At 37.2% G+C, this 17,594-nt stretch overlaps 1 protein-coding gene across 21 annotated transcripts in view; it reads right to left on the reverse strand.

Annotated features, from left to right (window-relative positions):
• The window catches only part of enc (encore), a 292,147-nt gene that overhangs the window by 22,031 nt on the left and 252,522 nt on the right, over window positions 1-17,594 (reverse strand). For 17 of the 21 annotated variants that reach the window (XM_067117593.1, XM_067117512.1, XM_067117479.1 and 14 more), the window contains 3 exons: window positions 16,813-17,077; window positions 14,518-14,746; window positions 5,079-5,271 (listed from right to left, as the gene is read on the reverse strand). In XM_067117593.1, coding sequence (XP_066973694.1) covers window positions 5,079-5,271; window positions 14,518-14,746; window positions 16,813-17,077 — 687 coding nt within the window. Of the gene's footprint in view, window positions 1-2,297; window positions 3,154-5,078; window positions 5,272-14,517; window positions 14,747-16,812; window positions 17,078-17,594 lie in introns of those variants that run through there. The other 4 variants (XM_067117603.1, XM_067117624.1, XM_067117632.1 and 1 more) reach the window with 1 other exon arrangement.

Genomic DNA, 17,594 nt, shown 5'->3' on the forward strand with positions numbered 1-17,594 from the left:
CATATTCAACAAGAGACTGCAGTTCTCTATTAGTGCTGAGTTGCCTGGCATCATTCTGATCCCAAAGATTGCAGCTATGCCCCTAAGAATGTATACAGTTCGGTTGCACAAACTCACCAGTCCTATGTACCTCAGTGGTTTTGTTTTTCTTTGCTGTTATGAAACTCTTGTAGAAAACTATCAACATTCTCTAATTTTTCTGTTTTCATGACTTGTTTTCTTGTTTTTCAAAAGAAATAGAGACTGAAAAGTGATCCATTTTGTTTCTTGATATTGTAGATGTTTGAAGAAGCCATACATTATTATATTTTTGCTATAATTTGTTCCTAGATATGCTATCCTCTGATATCCTCCTGATTTCAGTCTTCAGCAGAGCTGACGAGGTCTAATGCTTAGGCAGGTTGGTTTTATTAGGCTGGCTTTTTGTCAGCATGGGGCCTTGCTTTTGGGGTAAGGCGTTAAAAGGTTTAAGAGGCCTGATGTAAAACTCTGGACTCCATGCAATTACCTGAGATGATGATATTCATCTTTTGTCCTCTGTCTTAACCATGGGAGCTCGATGAACGTGAATTTTCTTTATTAAATTAGTTTTAATTATAAAAGCTATTTTATGAATCCAGATTCTAACAGGTTGAAAATTTAATGAAAAAAAAGATAACATTTTCCTATCTTTATCTAATTACCCTATCAAGAAAGCCATACAAAGCTTTGGTACACATCATAACAGCAAATATTGCACTTTCATTCAGTCAAGCATGAATCATCATTGCCAACCCTATGTATGTACAATATTGACCATAGCAATGTATTTTAAAATTATAAATAATAAAAATACCTTTCTCTTTCTTACATAGATACCATCAATAGCTTCTAATTCTGCCTTCACTTTACAAAAGTGTTTTCTACACAGTTTTTTTAAGTAAGGAAATTTTATTATTAGTTTACAAAAAAATCAGTGTACCAATGAACCTTCCTCCTAAAAACTCTATGGTATGACTAAGAGAATGCTTAGTTCTAATGAGATAACTTAGGCAATTTAAGCCCTGGATTTCAAAAATTATACATTTTTTTTTGCCACAGTATTTGCTATACACATAACAACCCTAAATGAAAATAAAAACAATCAAGTTTTAATCTTTTAGGTACTTAAGAATACTGTACTCAACAGCATTAGCTCCAAGCCACTGTCTGTTGCTTAGTTCTGAAGGTATTTGCTTTTAGCTGCTAATGATTTGTTTACTCATAAATTCTGCTAATCTTATATTTTAATCTTCACCCGGACTGTTTTGTTCTTGACCTATACAGTTGACCCCCCGGGGATATGGACCACAACCACCCGCGAATAGCTGAAATGCATGAATACTTGACCCCCTATAAAAATGCTTATACACAGTAACTGCCTATTTTAATGGTTCAAACACCAAAGACCCCCCCCCCTCCAAAATGCTTATAACTGCCTATTTTAATAGTTCAAACTCCAAATATACCTTAAACTATCATCCTACACCAAAATAATATGAAAGTACAGTAATTAGTGAATATTGCTCTATGAAAAAATCCACGAATAGGCGAATTTTCCATGAATAATTTGGAGGTACGTTCCTCAGAAAATAGTTGAAGTCGCGAATACTGAACCATGAATAAGTGGGGGTCGACTGTATACATCTTGTTATGCTGAAATTTTCAGGTCAAGTGAGAGGTACTTTGGCTTATTCCAAACAGGTGTAATATATAGTACTAATAAAAATATTACTGTACTAATCATTCATGAAAAATAATAGTTGCATCATCAGAGTCAATTTTACATAAAATCAGCCATGCCGGTGCAGTTATTGTTTTTAATACATGTTCAAGAGTGGGTCTCCTTCCTAATTAATAATAACAATATAATACTATTTTTATTATTACTGTTGCTATCATTATTTAATTATTACCATTTTCATTAATAAATATTCAAAATCTCATTGATATTAAAACTGAATCATAATTATTAATTCATTTATCTGGTCATTTATCGTACATGACACTAACATCAACAACAATGATGACAACGATGATGATGATGATGATGATGCAGAGGATTTAAAAAAACCATCATTTTTAAATGTATCAGTTCAAATCATGATCTTGAGGCAAGTGTTCATAACAGACTGAGAAATAGGAGCTTTCTGATTTATGGGAGCTTAAAACAGTTTCAGTACTTAATTTCTTTTTGATACAACATAAATGGTTTCAGGTGTACTTTGAAAATTGCCCCTCTGGACCTTTCTGAGTGATGGAAGTTTGAAACAACAGTATACAATGATTTATCACTTTATTCTCTTGAAGATATTTTACCCCAAAAGTATTATTTCATTACTGATACAATTTCTCTATCAGCATTTTTTCTTTCTTGGCAATAGGCGTTTGCAATGACATTTTGTTTTTTGAGCCAGGTTGAATCTTAGAAATACTGTTAACAGAAAAATTAATTCAAAATTTTGAATGTGAATGTCAGATTTACTGGTGACATACCAAAAGCCAGTCTGTTAAACAGAAAATACAAATATAAATTGTATGTAGCTGTGTTGTGTGTATTTATATAACAGTGTATAATATAAATTTTCATAACAAAATTTATTATCTGGATACTTACCTACTGTTAAAGTTACCTTACATCTCCTCGCCAATTGGCGCGGAGATGTAAGCTAACTTTAACAGTAAGTAAAATTCATCCCAAATAAATATGTATATGTATATATTATACTGCACATGAATTGCAGATTTGTTTTGAAAAACATATTGAACACAATATATATAAACTGAAGGAAGTTCTGTGGTCAACTTTCCCAAAAAATTTCTGGCCTCTTGGTAAAATACGGTGTAATGAAGTGATCGTCAGCAAAGTAGCAGAATAAAGAAGACACAGGTCCTCAACGAATCTTGATGGATACAGAAATGTTCTTGGTGCCCCTTTAGTGTAAGAGATGGCACATGGTGATATTCTGCACTTAAGGACCCTGTGACTTTGAGCGAATAATTACCATAGCCGTCGGCAGCCAATGACTTTACCCATCAACCACCTAAAGTCTGTAATGCGTCCATCAACACTCGGGCGCCTACCATCGGACAAGGTGGCCCTTCCTTCAGCAGCACCCTTCTTCATGGCAGTATCTATGAAACGGAACATAACTTGAGGTATGTCACCATGAATGAACTGAGAATTAATATGGGAAGCTATTTTATGTTAGGTTATAGTTTCAATGTTCTTTTAGTAACAGTTCAACTATATAATACTTTTGGGTATTCACATTATGGTGTGTTTCAGAAGCTTTACAACTTATCTTGAAATTTCAGTGAAAAGTTCTGGGGCCCATTTGGTGTCAGTTTTAACAAGCAGCAACCAATATTTAACAAATTATTCACTATTTCTTGTCAAGTTTGCCTTGTCAAATTATTTTCACTTGTGATAAAAATTCCAGATTGAATTTCACACTTAGATCTAAATATAAGACTCACTTGTTAAAACTTTCTCTTTTGCAGGTTTTGAATATAACCATACTTTGATCTTTGACAGTTCATGTTGCTAATACCAATTATGCATTCCTCTAGTTATATTGGCTGCAATTCACAGATACACCCACTTCAAAAACAGTATTCTATATTTCAAATATTGCATCTCAAGGCTTTTCATTCTTTTTTATGATTAGTGTTTGTTAGGAGTTTTGTATTTTTTTTCAATGTTTTTATCATACGCATCACAACTGAACCCAATTCAATGAGGTATGCCATTTCTGTGGAGAATCTTTTATGCTTTGCTAATAAGAAAGGAAAAATGAAATAATTTGACATGGAAAACATCAAATCATTTCAAAGCATTCCCAGCCTACAAAATTGTTTTCTTACAATGATAATCAGCGGTAAGTTCCCCAATTTTTTCTAATTGTAAGTACTGTGTTCACATAATTTTCTATCCTTTAAATGTTACTATTTCTTTGTGCCCACTCACTCTTCCCTAGTACATTCTAACCACAGTACCGTATTTGTTAAATTAAATTTTGCAGAGAAATTTTCTTATAAAATACAAAGAGCATTAGAAATTTCTATTCACATTCAGTAGAGCACTAAACCAGATAAATGAATATAAACAATCTAATGAATTCAAGAACAAAAAGTCGAATGGGATACATAATATAAATTTAACATAACTAAATTTTTAGGCAAAGGCTAAATACATATTTGGGACATATACATTACCTCATCTACCCTCTTTTCTACAGGACAATAATATTCCTCATATCATTCCACTACTATCTTTCCTCAGAACAAAACTACTCATCCCACAAAAATTTTGTTTTAATACTGATGACTCAGTCAGTACCAAAATAAAATTCAACTCTGGTGTATGACCAACTTGCATTAGAAAGGCTTATTCTAGCAATCAAGACTTGGCCAATTAAAATGAAAGTTTGCATGCAATGCAGAAAGCAATAAAAGCAACAAGGTAGGTTAAATGTAATACTGTTTACTATAAATTCTAATTATGCAATGAATAACTCACTCCAAAACGACACCTAAATTTATAATGTTAGCATCATCACTATAAAAAGCTAATAAAATCTGGCAAACAGCACCTTAAACTCTGAGAGACCTATTGTACAGTACAGTATAGAGGGAAGAATTGCTTGGTACGTCTGAGAGAGAGAGGCTTGTCAGTGATCAGATTTTTTAGATTATTGATCCTTCCAATTGTAAATTTGCTGACATTTTATCTTCACCATAATCTGTCCCGAAAGGCAGTGGACATTTAAACATTTTCTGAATGCACATATAGTGAAACCCATTACAGTGGATGAAGAGCTATATTACAGCAGCAAAATGCTCAAGAACATTTTCACCTACTTCTCCCGTCTTGATTTCACATACTTCTATTGTGAATAGAACTATAGCAGTGGTACTGCATATATTTTAAGAAGACTATTTCAAGTGAAAATTAGGTTAAATGAAACCATGCTTCACTTCTTAACAGAAATTAACTCTATTTCAAAATTATAGACAGGTGCAGTTCACAATTATCAAACAGGGAAAAAATGGCTTGCCTGTGTGCTAGGTGTCTGTGGAGGTGTTGGTGCCCTATAAGAGACAGTGGCAGTGTGAGCTGCAGCAGCAGTTGCAGGACCTTGGGGATTTCCATACATCCCACCAGATATTCCTTGCATGGCTCCTACGGTCTGATAAACACCACCACCTGGTATAGTGCTCGCCGCATAGTAGGCCATACCGGTACCCATTCTATTAACAGAAGACAAAATATGCTATAAAATATACAAAATAAAAAAAAACTGTTTCATATATACTAACCTACTTTACTTATGCTACAGCTAAGATGAATGTGGGGTTAACCAAAAATAGAGTACAATAATTAACTGGTGAAAGACGTTTTGTCTCTCATATATGAGATTACCTCAACAGATGGAGTCCCTTACTACACCACATGTATTATTGCAACCTCAGAAACGCAGATGTAGGAACCAGGGTGGCTGGAAGGGGGACAACCCCAGTAAAATGCTAAATTTTTAGTTATTTGTATTTTCCCTGGGAATACAAACTGCAGCCTTTCATATATGGAATATCCTTTTGTGCATGTGCTGGACCAGTTGCATAACGACTGAAAAAGGGTGGTATCAAGGAGATGAGGGGATGCCCATTCTCACCAAACTGACATAACCCACATGTCCTTTTGGCCCATATTTAAAATGAAAATTTAAAGGGAGAAAAAGTGGGGTGGACAAGGTGGGTTACCTTCAATATGAAAGGATAGGGTTTGTATATTTAGTAAAAATACAAATTACTTTAAAAATTTGGCATTTGTTACTATGCAGATACAAACATTGCACCTTTCATATATGGAAACTCACAACTTAGGAGGGAAGCAGTACGTACCTGTAAGTAGGGCAGAGTACCTATGCAGCCAATGAGGAGTGCCAATGTACACAAAAAAGGCACTAGTGCTGCTCTGCTGGCACCAACCTGGAGGGCAGGGCAGTTCTGGTCCTCTAGCACCACCCTAGAGGCAGTGCTTCCTTTATCCCTGTGCATGTTACAGACAGGAATCATGTCGGACTAATCCCAAAACACTCAGTCTCCCTCCAAAGAGGTAGGAAACCATCAGTCGGCAGCCTATGTTTTGGATTTAAAGCTCAACCTTGCCTCATCCCGCTCCCCCCCACACTGTTCTAGTAAAACTGTGGCTCATAATATCATTGACCCCTACTTGTTCAGGTCCAGCCTATACTCCAGGGTCAAATGTTTGTGGGTATAGGATAGGTCATGGGAGAGAGAATGAGTTGTTTCACACACCACCTCTCCCAGCCCTTGGGAGCTGCACACTCTAGCCAAAGCACTTGAGAGCTGTAGGATACCTGGATGGTTCCTGGTAGTAACACTACTTGTTGAGCTGCCACCACAGGTTCCAATGAAAAGATGTCGCAGGACTTATGGGTGACATCCCTCAAGGAAAATGAGATGAGGGTTGTCTGACTCCACCGGACTGCTATTGTGAGCTTGTGGGTAGGTTGGAGGGTCCTTCACACAACCCCAGGACTCACAGTCAGGAGATTACCATCTGTAACCAGGAGATGGTGTTTGGATAACTCTTTCTTGCAATGTCCTATACTCAAGAAAAACTGCTTGCACTCTGATGTGAAGGTCTTCATCCTTCTCAAGTAATATTTACAGTGTGAGCTGGGCATAGCAACATTTTGTCTGGCTCTCCACTACCAAATAATCGAATGGAGGACATCAAGATACTTGAGCCTTGAATTTGGAACCAATGAATTTGTGTCTTGGCCAAAGGAGAATGAGAGAGATGAAGCTAAAAGAAAAGGTTTGTAAACAACTCTTTCTATCACTAATTGGTACTGATGAAAGAAGAAAATAAACCAAATCATGGTAGTGGATAACCTCAGATAGAACTGAAAAGTGCAGGCTGGCAAAGCAGTATTTCATCCAGATCTGCACCTTAGATTTGGAGAGAAAAATTGAGGGAACTACAGTTCCTATTGGGAAACAATGGAATGGAGCAATCTCTGCCTTACTGAAAGCTAAGTGCAATACAGCGCCAAAAGATTTCCCCAATCATATTCAGAGGCCAGTAAAGAACAGTCTAAAGTAAAGACTGTCCAACAGCAGAACAGTCTTGAAAATTACCAGATGGTGCTTAAAGCACTGAGAACATAAGTCACTTGGGACTGGAGTTTCTGAGACAAACACTGTTCGACACTTAAAGAATAGGCAAAAGAATAGACACTCCACCAAAGGGGAGTGGGCTTACCCAATTACACAGACTGTAAAGGTGATCCTTAGCCCTTAAGTCACACACTGAAAGGGATCTGACTTGGCTGTGGTAAAAGGGTGAGACTGTGGCCTGCTGAGTATATGAGTATAAGCTCCAAGCAGGGAGGGTCCCCCTTTTATGATACTATTGACATAAGATGTTTCCCCACTCCCATGATGCACCTTTGCTGAAAAAACTGAGGGGCACATAATAAATTCCTTCCTACCCTAAGCTGAGTGAAACTCAATCTCTCAGGACCTGTTGGAGAATTCCAGCATAAAGTTGCAGGAAGAGCAATGCTCAATGGAAAAAGGAAGAGAGTTGGGTCACCCTCACAGCGCTTCCACTGGAGAAACAGCAGATTGAAAAACCTCCCCTGCCAAGAGGCCCATGAGGAGCTACTAGTGCTAAGCAAAGAAGGATGAATGAGGAAACACTTTGTATGTCAGTCCTTGTAGAAGTTAGGGAAAGACAACAATGCAAAAGCAACCAGAAAACCGAAGTTCTTTGTAACTAGTCTCGACCCACTGAGTATGGAAAACAAGATTGTACAGTATGCCATTGATGCAACACTTGTGGGTATAGTAAATTCTCTCCCTATGAGAAATGAAGCTGCCCTTAGTCTCAATCATGACAAGGAGCAGATTGGAGAATGGTGTATAGTCGGTGGGGTATGAGGCTGAACTCTAGTAAAATGAAAACACTATTGATTAGTTGATCTTGCACTGATTCTCCACCCCATCCTTCCCCTAAAGTGGATAGGACTCTGCTGAATGAGTCTGAAGCTTTAACTATAACTTCTGACTCACATCTTACTTTTGAGAAACACAATGAAAGTGTCAGCAAATGCTGCACACAGGTTATGTATTGTACATAAGGCCTAATATATTTATAACTGATGAAATTAATGCAACCTGTTTTAGGTCATTTGTCATTCCTTTACTAATACAGTATACTGTTCTTCATTGTGGATGTCTGCTTCTGCCAAAGATTTATCTCTTTCAGTTAGAGTGGTTTGTGGTGGTAGGTTTCTATTCCATAGCATTAGAGGTTATGACTTACTTGTCATTTTTCATAAGTTGTATTTTAACAGAGATCTTTCACACTCACAATGGATCCCTGGTCCTCTTTTCCTGCCAAGAGGAACCAGATTTTCTGTATAGCAGAACCAATATGCATTAAGCGTGCCTTGTTGTCAAACTTCTCAGTTCCAGAGGTCCTTTATTCCTCACACAGTTGGACTGTGGAACAATCTCTCTGATGATGTGTAATTGGACCTCAAAAGTTTAAGTGAAGATGCGATGTATTACTATCCTAAAGGAATTCTCCTTGTATATTTAAGTAAAATTTACTTACACTTTTATCTTTTCATATATTAATCTGTTAATTTATTTTTTTCTTTTTAATAACTGATCTCTTCTTTCTGTATTTCCTATTACCTTTTGTTACTTCTTTCAAATGAATACTGTCTTCTTTGGAAGCTTGAATGTCAAGTCAATGGCCCCTGTGGGCTAGTTCCATATGAATAGAGTTCATCTTCTGAATACTGTAATAATAATAATGATAATACAGGCAGTCCCCCGGTTATCGGTAAAGGTTCCGTTCCCGACAGAATGACAGTATCCAAAAATTGCTGATAATCGAAAATCAGCGATAACAGCGCCGATCCCCAGGTATCAGCACTGATAACCAGGGATCAGCAACGATAACAAGAGATCGGTGTGGAAAATCCAGTTATCATCATTGCTAGACAAGTGCAGTAAAACTGGATCGCCGATAAACAAGGCTGCCGATAACCGGGTACTGCCTGTATTCAGGAGAACAGGGACCAAATTGCCCTTGAACTTAGACACTGACAGATAAATTCGGCTTCAAGGGTATGCCACTGCACAGAATGCATATATAGTGCAGCCACCCCAACAGCAGCAAACCATCCACTTGAGCACCTGCACAGCTAAAAGAAGTAAAGTATGAGATGCTGCTCACCTTTGCTTGAAACGTAAGTCACAACAGTAGAGTACTGCTCATCCACTATGGAGAGACACTCAACCATTCCAAAAATGTGCAATGTTAAAATACACAGCAAACCCAATGAGAGTGGTGCTGTGCAGATAAGATGTACCCAAAAGACACACAACTGAGACTAAAACTTACCCAAGGTGTACCCTCCCCTTCAGACACTTACGAAACTGAGGTGAAACTGAAACTGGAGAGTACAGGAAAGAAGTCTGAATCAGTACTTCAGCCACTTAGACACAGAAGTGAAAATAAAAAGTTTGAACATTTGATACAAGATGCCATCCCCTTGCTGCAATGCTTGGTAAAACTGAGAAGGAAGTAGAGGAACAAGCCCTGGCAATGCTCCTCCAACTCCCTTACCTTGCTCATGCTCCAGAGTGAGCAAATGTCTCATGCACACAAGTGATGCAGGTTCACCCCAAAAGCCTCTCCTAGAAGACTGGGTAAGAGACCTTTCTCCACCACCAACACAACAATCTGTACACTGGGTGCTCAACTAGTGAAAAGGCCAAACGAATCTCCACTGAGCAGGTTGCACAAGCTGTGTGTGACTCCGAGGAGTTGTGGGGGAAGAGTTACTCTGCTCACCTGCCTACCATGATTGTCTGATCATGGATGAATCCAGAGCAATATAGTACCCCATGACCAGCCATAAAACCCATCTGCAAACCTGATAAGCGACCAGTGAATAGGCCTCACAAACCCCTCACTGGGTTGCTCAAAAACCCTCTCCATGTGACCAGATCTGAAGGGTCATGGAGAGAGGGAGGGCAACTTGCACACCAGGAGAATGAGCCACACAGCCTCAACTTGATGTGTGACGAGATGGGAGCAGGCTCAGAGTCTAAATGGGCTAGTATTGTGGTGTCGACCCTGCCTGGGGAAGGGCGGTCACCCATGTGCCCCTGCCATCCCCGAGAGAAAGAGCATGCAGAAGAAGCCTATCAGGACTTCTTATGTGAGGACTTGACTTACCTATCTCATGCCAGCCTGTGCAGAAAAAGTTAGCGGGGTCAAGATGAAGGTAGACAATGACAGAAGATAAAGAAGAAGAGCCCAGCTCTCCTGCCCTTTCCTCCAATGTCCTTACGTGCTCCACACATCAGGAACCACAGACTAAATTACACCCATTGGATAAAGTTCACCAAGGACTACTGTAACAGAAAAACCCTCTTCCAAGTCTACAGTCCATAAAGTCCATAAAGCCAAGACCACTGTAACTTGAGTAACTTCAGGAGATCATGAGTGCCTTAAAGACCCCTGAAATGTTAATGTAAGCCAGAGAACAACATAGCTGTTGATTGCTCACTGGGAGCTGCTATGTTCCCAGCAAAAAAGATTGCAAGACATAGTTGGTCTTGTCTGCTCTCCATCTAGACAAGAACCAACAAAAAGCACTGAAAAAAAAAGCACACCACTAGCACTTCCAGGTACAAAAAGACACTAGTCACTTAAGATGCACTTAGGACTGATAAATCACAAAAAGGCACAAGGTTCTCACAAACTCAGCCAGCATAAGTGAAAAGATTGAAAGCAAGAAACACATCCCAAATATATTGTGGCCAGAAGGACAATGGGCAAATCGGTTGAGTGAGAATGGGCATCCCCCTCATGGCTGGTACAGCATATGTAAAGAAGGATACTACATATATGAAAGGTGTAGTGTCTGTATCCCCATATGAATAAAAGGTTTCCATTTATGGAACATGAAAAGTATTTAAAAGTTTTAGTATGTCCATTCAATAAAATATACAAACCTCTTTTACCAGTGATAAATTGCTACTTAGGTAGGTGTGGATGCTTTGGCCACTGAACATTCCAACTGGGATTGATAAATCTGGTAAAAATTAATAGTAAGATTCAAAGATCTTTAGATAACATCAGCCTCCTAGTCCTTCTGAATTATGCTTGCCAAAAATTAAATATACTATATGTACGATTGGTAGTGGGACAGTATGAATTATATTAGATTTATCCCTTGTTTTTCACTCGGCTGTATTATATTTAATGTGAGATAAAATAAATGTGGGACAATGAAATATGTATTGCTGCTATGTTACCTACAGTAATACACCCAGTTAGCCATTTCAACATAAGGTATTTTTGATGTTATGGAGATTTTTGTTACAAATTAAAGGGAAAAATATAAATTGACTTGAACTGGTTCAAGCATCTTTACACTGGCCAGCAAAATTTTAAATGAAGCAAAAATAAAAATCAATTAAAAAGTGTACCAAATCCCATGAAAACAAATGTTAAGATACATAAATAATAATATACAGCAATGAGATATACAGTATTAAATCATCTCAAAGCTGAAAAATATTAAAATTATTCTCTTATTTACATGACATTCAGCTACAGTTCACTGTTTAGAGTTCAGTCATTAACAATAAAAATAAAAAAAATCAATAGAAATGAGCCAAATTAAAACATAATGCAGATGGACACACAGTTACATTGGGGTTAGGTTCCAAAAAACCCATCGTAAAAAGAAAAACTGCGTCAAAATTATTCCTCTTTGTTGCCGAGGTAGTATTTTTAAAATGAAGTTCATTTACGTTTATATGTATCAAAATAAAAGGAGACCAATGCTTTTGTTTTCCTACTGTACATAGTAGCCTAGCCTAGACACGATCAGGGTGATTTGATAAATGCTTTAGTTTACCTACTGAACATCATAGCCTAGCATAGACATAACTGTGGCCATTCAATCAATGCTTTTGTTTTTTAACTCAACAACATAGCCTTGCCTATACCAGATTTGACCAATGCTATTGTTTTCCTAAAAAAAAATCACAGCCTAGCCTGGCCTAGACGTAATTGTGGTGATTCAATCAATGCTTAACCCCTAAGGGATGGGCTAAATTTACATTAAACACACCCCCAGGGCTGGGGAAACTTAAGGTTGACCAGTTTAAGAAAAAACACCTCAACGGAAAGAGGATGATATGCAAATGCACATGGTGTAAGAAAAATTTTTATTTTTTTTTTATTTTTCCCTATCTTTCATGGGAAGTTGAAAATGACTACTTTACAATCCTGTACGGGGCCTTTTTTACAAGAGACTTGTCCACTTGTACAAATATGCTAATTTTACCAAGTTATACATGTTTTTTCTAATAATTTATTCAATTTTATTTTGTAAAATTATAATTACAGCTCACACAATATCATAACAGATAAGAGCTAAAATCAGTAACAATTTCTGAGTATTTGGTGTCAAATATTTGCGAGATTTATCAAGATGGGGAGATGCAGTAACTTTTTGTGAAATATACATGTTTTTTCTAATATTTCTTTGCACTTTTCTTTGCAAAATTACAATTATAGCTGACTAACTATCATAAAAGACAAGAACAAAAACCAAATGCATTCCATGGGTATATTTACGAGCAAATAAATAAAAAGACATCATGGGATAGAGAGGGGCAGTACATTCCCCCATCAAGTCTTAAGGTACACTAATCCCCCTTTCTGCCCTGTGCTGAGCTAGAGTTGTCATAAGTCATTATCAACCATTGAAGAGTTACGAACAACTATCCCACTAAATTCATCCAAATCGTTTGGTGCATAATATTAATACTCATGTGAGTTAGCCCATCCATCACTCAAAAGCTGTTACAGATACTCATATGATGATGCCTGTCCATTAAGGGTTAAGTTTTTCCACCAAACATCATAGCCCAGCCCAGACGTAATTGCGGCAATTCGATCTATACTTCGTTTCTCAACCAAACATGTCAGGCTAGCCTAAACCCAGTTCGACCAATGATTTAATTTTCCTAACAGAAATCATAGCCTAGCCTGGCCTAGACATGATCATGGCGATTCAACCTTTGCTTTCCTACCAAACATCATAGCCTTGCTGAGACATGATTGTGGCAATTCCAAAATTGTTTTTTGTCTTTCAGCCGAACATCATAGCCTAGCTGTGACCCGATTTGATCAGTACTCTTGTTTTCATAAAAAAAAATCATAGTCTAACCTAGCCTAAACATGTTTGTGGCAATTTGACCCATGCTACTGTTTTCCTACTGAAAATCATAGCCTTGCCTAGACACATTTGTGGTGATTTGATCATTGGTTATGTTTTTCAACTGAACATCATAGCCTAGCCCAGATTCGATACAATCTATACTTTCATTTTCTCAACAAAAATCAATGCCTAGCCTGGCCTAGACATGATTATGGCAATTTAGTCAATGCTTCCATTATCCTACCAAACATACAGCCTAGCCTAGACACAATTGTGGCAATTCAATCAATACTTTTGTTTTTCAACCAAACATCACAGCCTAGCTTAGACCTGATTCAACCAATGCTTTTGTTTTCCCCACAAAAATCATATCCTAGCCTGGCCTAGACATGATCGTGGTGATTCAACCAATGCTTCCGTTTTCCTACTGAACATCATTAGCCTGGCCTAGACACAATTGTGGCAATTTGATCAATACTTTTGTTTTTCAACCATACATCACAGCCTAGCTTAGACCTGATTCAACCAATGCTTTTGTTTTCCCAACAAAAATTATATCCTAGCCTGGCCTAGACATGATCGTGGCGATTCAGTCAACGGTTTCGTTTTTCAACTGAACATGATAGCCTAGTTTTGACCCAATTTGACCAATGATTTTGTTTTCCTAACAAAAATCATAGCCTCGCTTTGCCTACACATGATCCTGGTGATTCCATCAATGCTTTCATTTTCCTACCGAACATCACAGACTAACCCTAGATACAATCTTGACGATTAGACTTTTGCTTTCACGTGTATGCATGTACGTATATATAGCACTCATTTTACTTAAATTCATAAGTAAGAGGCCCAGGATACATCCACAAAAGGATACTACATGAAGATAATTAGTAATTCATCTGCTTTTGCAAAGAGAAAGGAGACATTCTGATGAAAATAGCAATCATGGGACAACTGTTGAATACTTTGGTATTTTCATGATACCAAAACCTAATAATTTTCTAGATACTAATGACAATGAAGCTGAGGGCACTAGAGTGATAGTAAAGGATGACTTAAACAGTAATTAGTCCATCTGTACCCTTATTACTCTGATCAGTGGGTGGCTCCAAAATCAGTACATCCACTTTTTCCAAGAACTATGACTAAGGTGAAAGTAAGTGGTCTATAATTCAACAGAAACTTTATCCAAAGAAATACTCACTGTGGAAAAGTAGTGGTGGAAGATGAGGGAGTTAACGTGTACTGTTGTAAACTAGTTTGTGTAGGTTGGGCTGTAGGTAAGGGGCCAGTTATTCCTGCTGCTGCTGCAGCTGCTGCTGGAATCTGGTAGTAATATGTAGTACCTGCTGGTTCTTGACCACTTGAGTTGCCTCCCACACTGCTACCCGTCGGATAAGCCACAACCGTGTAACCGGGGACAAAACTTCCTCCTTCAAAGAAAGGTAAAAAATAAAGGTAAACAAGCAAAAGCAACCACAGTTAATGGTTTTCAGTGTACTGCATTCATTAAACCTCTTCTTGCCTAGAGTTTTTGGGCAAATTTCATTATTTCATAATTAATAGCATATATTTACCACTAACAAGTAGGTAATAATTAGGGTAATACAAATACTGTTGTCAGATACAGTAATTCAGGTTTCAGGGGTTTTTTATATGATGGATAAGGTAGTCCTAAGTGAAAGACATGCAACAATGTTAATTAGGATCTTGGTAAATGAAGTCAAGTGAGAGAGAGAGAGAGAATGAATGATTGTGCCACATGTGATCCTGTTTTAATTTAACTATATAAAAATACAAGTCTGCCAAAGGGGTTTTTAATTGGTAATTTACACTCATATATCAATATTATATATACTGTACATACTTTCTAATATGTTTCCATAATCAATGTATTTCTTGAGTAACTATAATGCCTATACTCATTTTAAATTTGTATTCCTAAAATTCCTGTTGGATCTTGTTTATATAAAACATGAAAATACTTGGGTCATGCAACTGCTCTACTATAATAGTTTCATGAACAAATTTTTATCTAAACCATAATTTTGTTTCAGAACAAACCATTATGTACTTACAATAACCCTAATTCATGAGGGGATTAACTAAACCATAATTTTGTTTCACAACAAACCGTTATGTACTTACAACACCTCTAATTCATGAGGGGATTAATGACCTACACAGTCCAAGTCTAGAAAATGGCAGTACATGTACATTGTTAAACAGCAGGCTTACTTGTTTAAGAGAATCTGCGTACTCTATGCCTTTCTGACTTACTACTACAGTACTACTCATTTCAGGGACCGCAAATCATTGTTTTTCTCAAATATCTTTCAAACTAATTATTTGATCGAAATGGTACTTTGACACAGTGTACAAGACATCTCCTGCTAATTTTAGGTAATACAGTGCACTGTCAAATGGTTTTAGTTAAGGTGTTTACTCTTGACTTACATGGTGTTGCCAAGCATTGCCAAACTATGCATTCGAATGTCCTTTATCCTCATCCCGTCCCTCCCTCTCCCTTCCCCTCTTCATCCCTCCCTCACCCCACTTTCCTGGTCTCCCCATCTCCAGCCCCCCTTTCTTGTCTATGGGGGATAGCGGATTTTCGATTATGTATATTAGTCCTGCTGACTCATGCAATTTTGCTTTTAAAAGTCAAGAGTAAATGCATTAACTAACACCATTTAACAATGCACTATATCACCAAAATTGGCGGGAGGTGCCTTATACACTGTCAAAATACCATATCGATCAGATAATTAGTTTGAAAGATATTTGAGAAAAACAATGACTTGCTGTCCCTGAAATGGATAGTACTCTGCCATAAACAAATTAAATAGTAATCTGAATTTGCACTACAGTCGATCCCCACCTATTCGCAGACACCAATTTGAGGATTTCTCTATGGAATATATACAGTATACACATTATTTGCGGAAAATTTGTATATTCGCTGCATTTTTCACTGAGAAATATTCACATATTACTGTACTTTCATATCATTTTCATGACTAAAAGCACTTTTTGTGATAAAACTATTAAAATACTTGGGTATAAGCATTTTTAGAGGCTTTTTCTTTTGTGTTTGAACAATCAAAATAGGCAGTTCTGAGCATTTTTACAGGGGTTTTAAGTATTCATGGATTTTAGCTATTCACAGGGGATTGGGGTACACATCCCTGCAAATACTGGGGGTCAACTGTACCATTAAAAGATTAAATGAAGAACATTTTTTGAAATAAATAAATCTAATTAGGATGCCACCAATAATCAGCGCCATCTGTAGCTGCATGGTAAACTAATTCGGTAGCCATAAAAATTTTGTCTGCACTCCAGTAATTTTAATCAATGGCTTACATAACTGTCATGAGCACAAAACAGGATTCACAGACATGATACACTGAAGTGGTTACTCCAGTCAAACACAAAGGTCAATATTTAAGGTCTTTATAAGTACTTGCCATTAAAATACAAAACAAAAATAACTAACCTGGTGGGAGTGCAGCATTGTGTTCTATGGAGGGATGATGAGCAGTAGGTGGTACAGGTACTGCAGGTATTGTACTTGCTACTGCAGGTACAGCAGGTACAGTGGGTATGCCCTGAACTTGTTGAACACCTGCTGGTTGTACTCCAGTTGCGGTTTGAACACTAGCAGGTGCAGCTTGGACTGGAGCCACCTGGTACTGGGGGTATACATACTTGAGCGATCCATTCACACTGCCAACACTACCAGCTGGCATGTAATAGACAGGCTGAAACCAGATAAAATATGCACCATAAATGAAAAAGTATTATGACAAGTTTTTATGTATAAAAATATATACAAATGTCAAGGGATCCCAAAATAATCAGTGGTAAAAGAGTTAAGTCAGTCAATGTCATGAATTATTAACCTTCTGAGATTTTCTCAGGGGCCAAAAACTCATCTCTGGTAAGACACACATTCTGGATAACATCTGCTGAGATCAGCATTAATTTTTTTTATAAACTTATGTAAAGTTCTTTTTCATGATATCCTGCTGGTTATGTTCTCGCTTTGAAGCCAAACAGTTGTAATCTTTGAAAACAACAAAACTATATGGTCAAAATTATCTGTTCAAGTTATGATAGAGAAGAAGACAGAAATTCATTCACTTTTCATTTTTATACAAACTGCTCTTACACCAGAGAATTTTGTAAGTTTCATTTACAATGAATAAATACTATAAACCATGAGAATCTGTTTCTAGATCTGTGCCTATAATTTAGCCTTTTTATCATTATTATGTA

The sequence above is a fragment of the Macrobrachium rosenbergii genome, chromosome 2 (genome assembly GCF_040412425.1).
Source record: "Macrobrachium rosenbergii isolate ZJJX-2024 chromosome 2, ASM4041242v1, whole genome shotgun sequence".
In the NCBI taxonomy this organism is placed as follows: Eukaryota; Metazoa; Arthropoda; class Malacostraca; order Decapoda; family Palaemonidae; genus Macrobrachium; species Macrobrachium rosenbergii.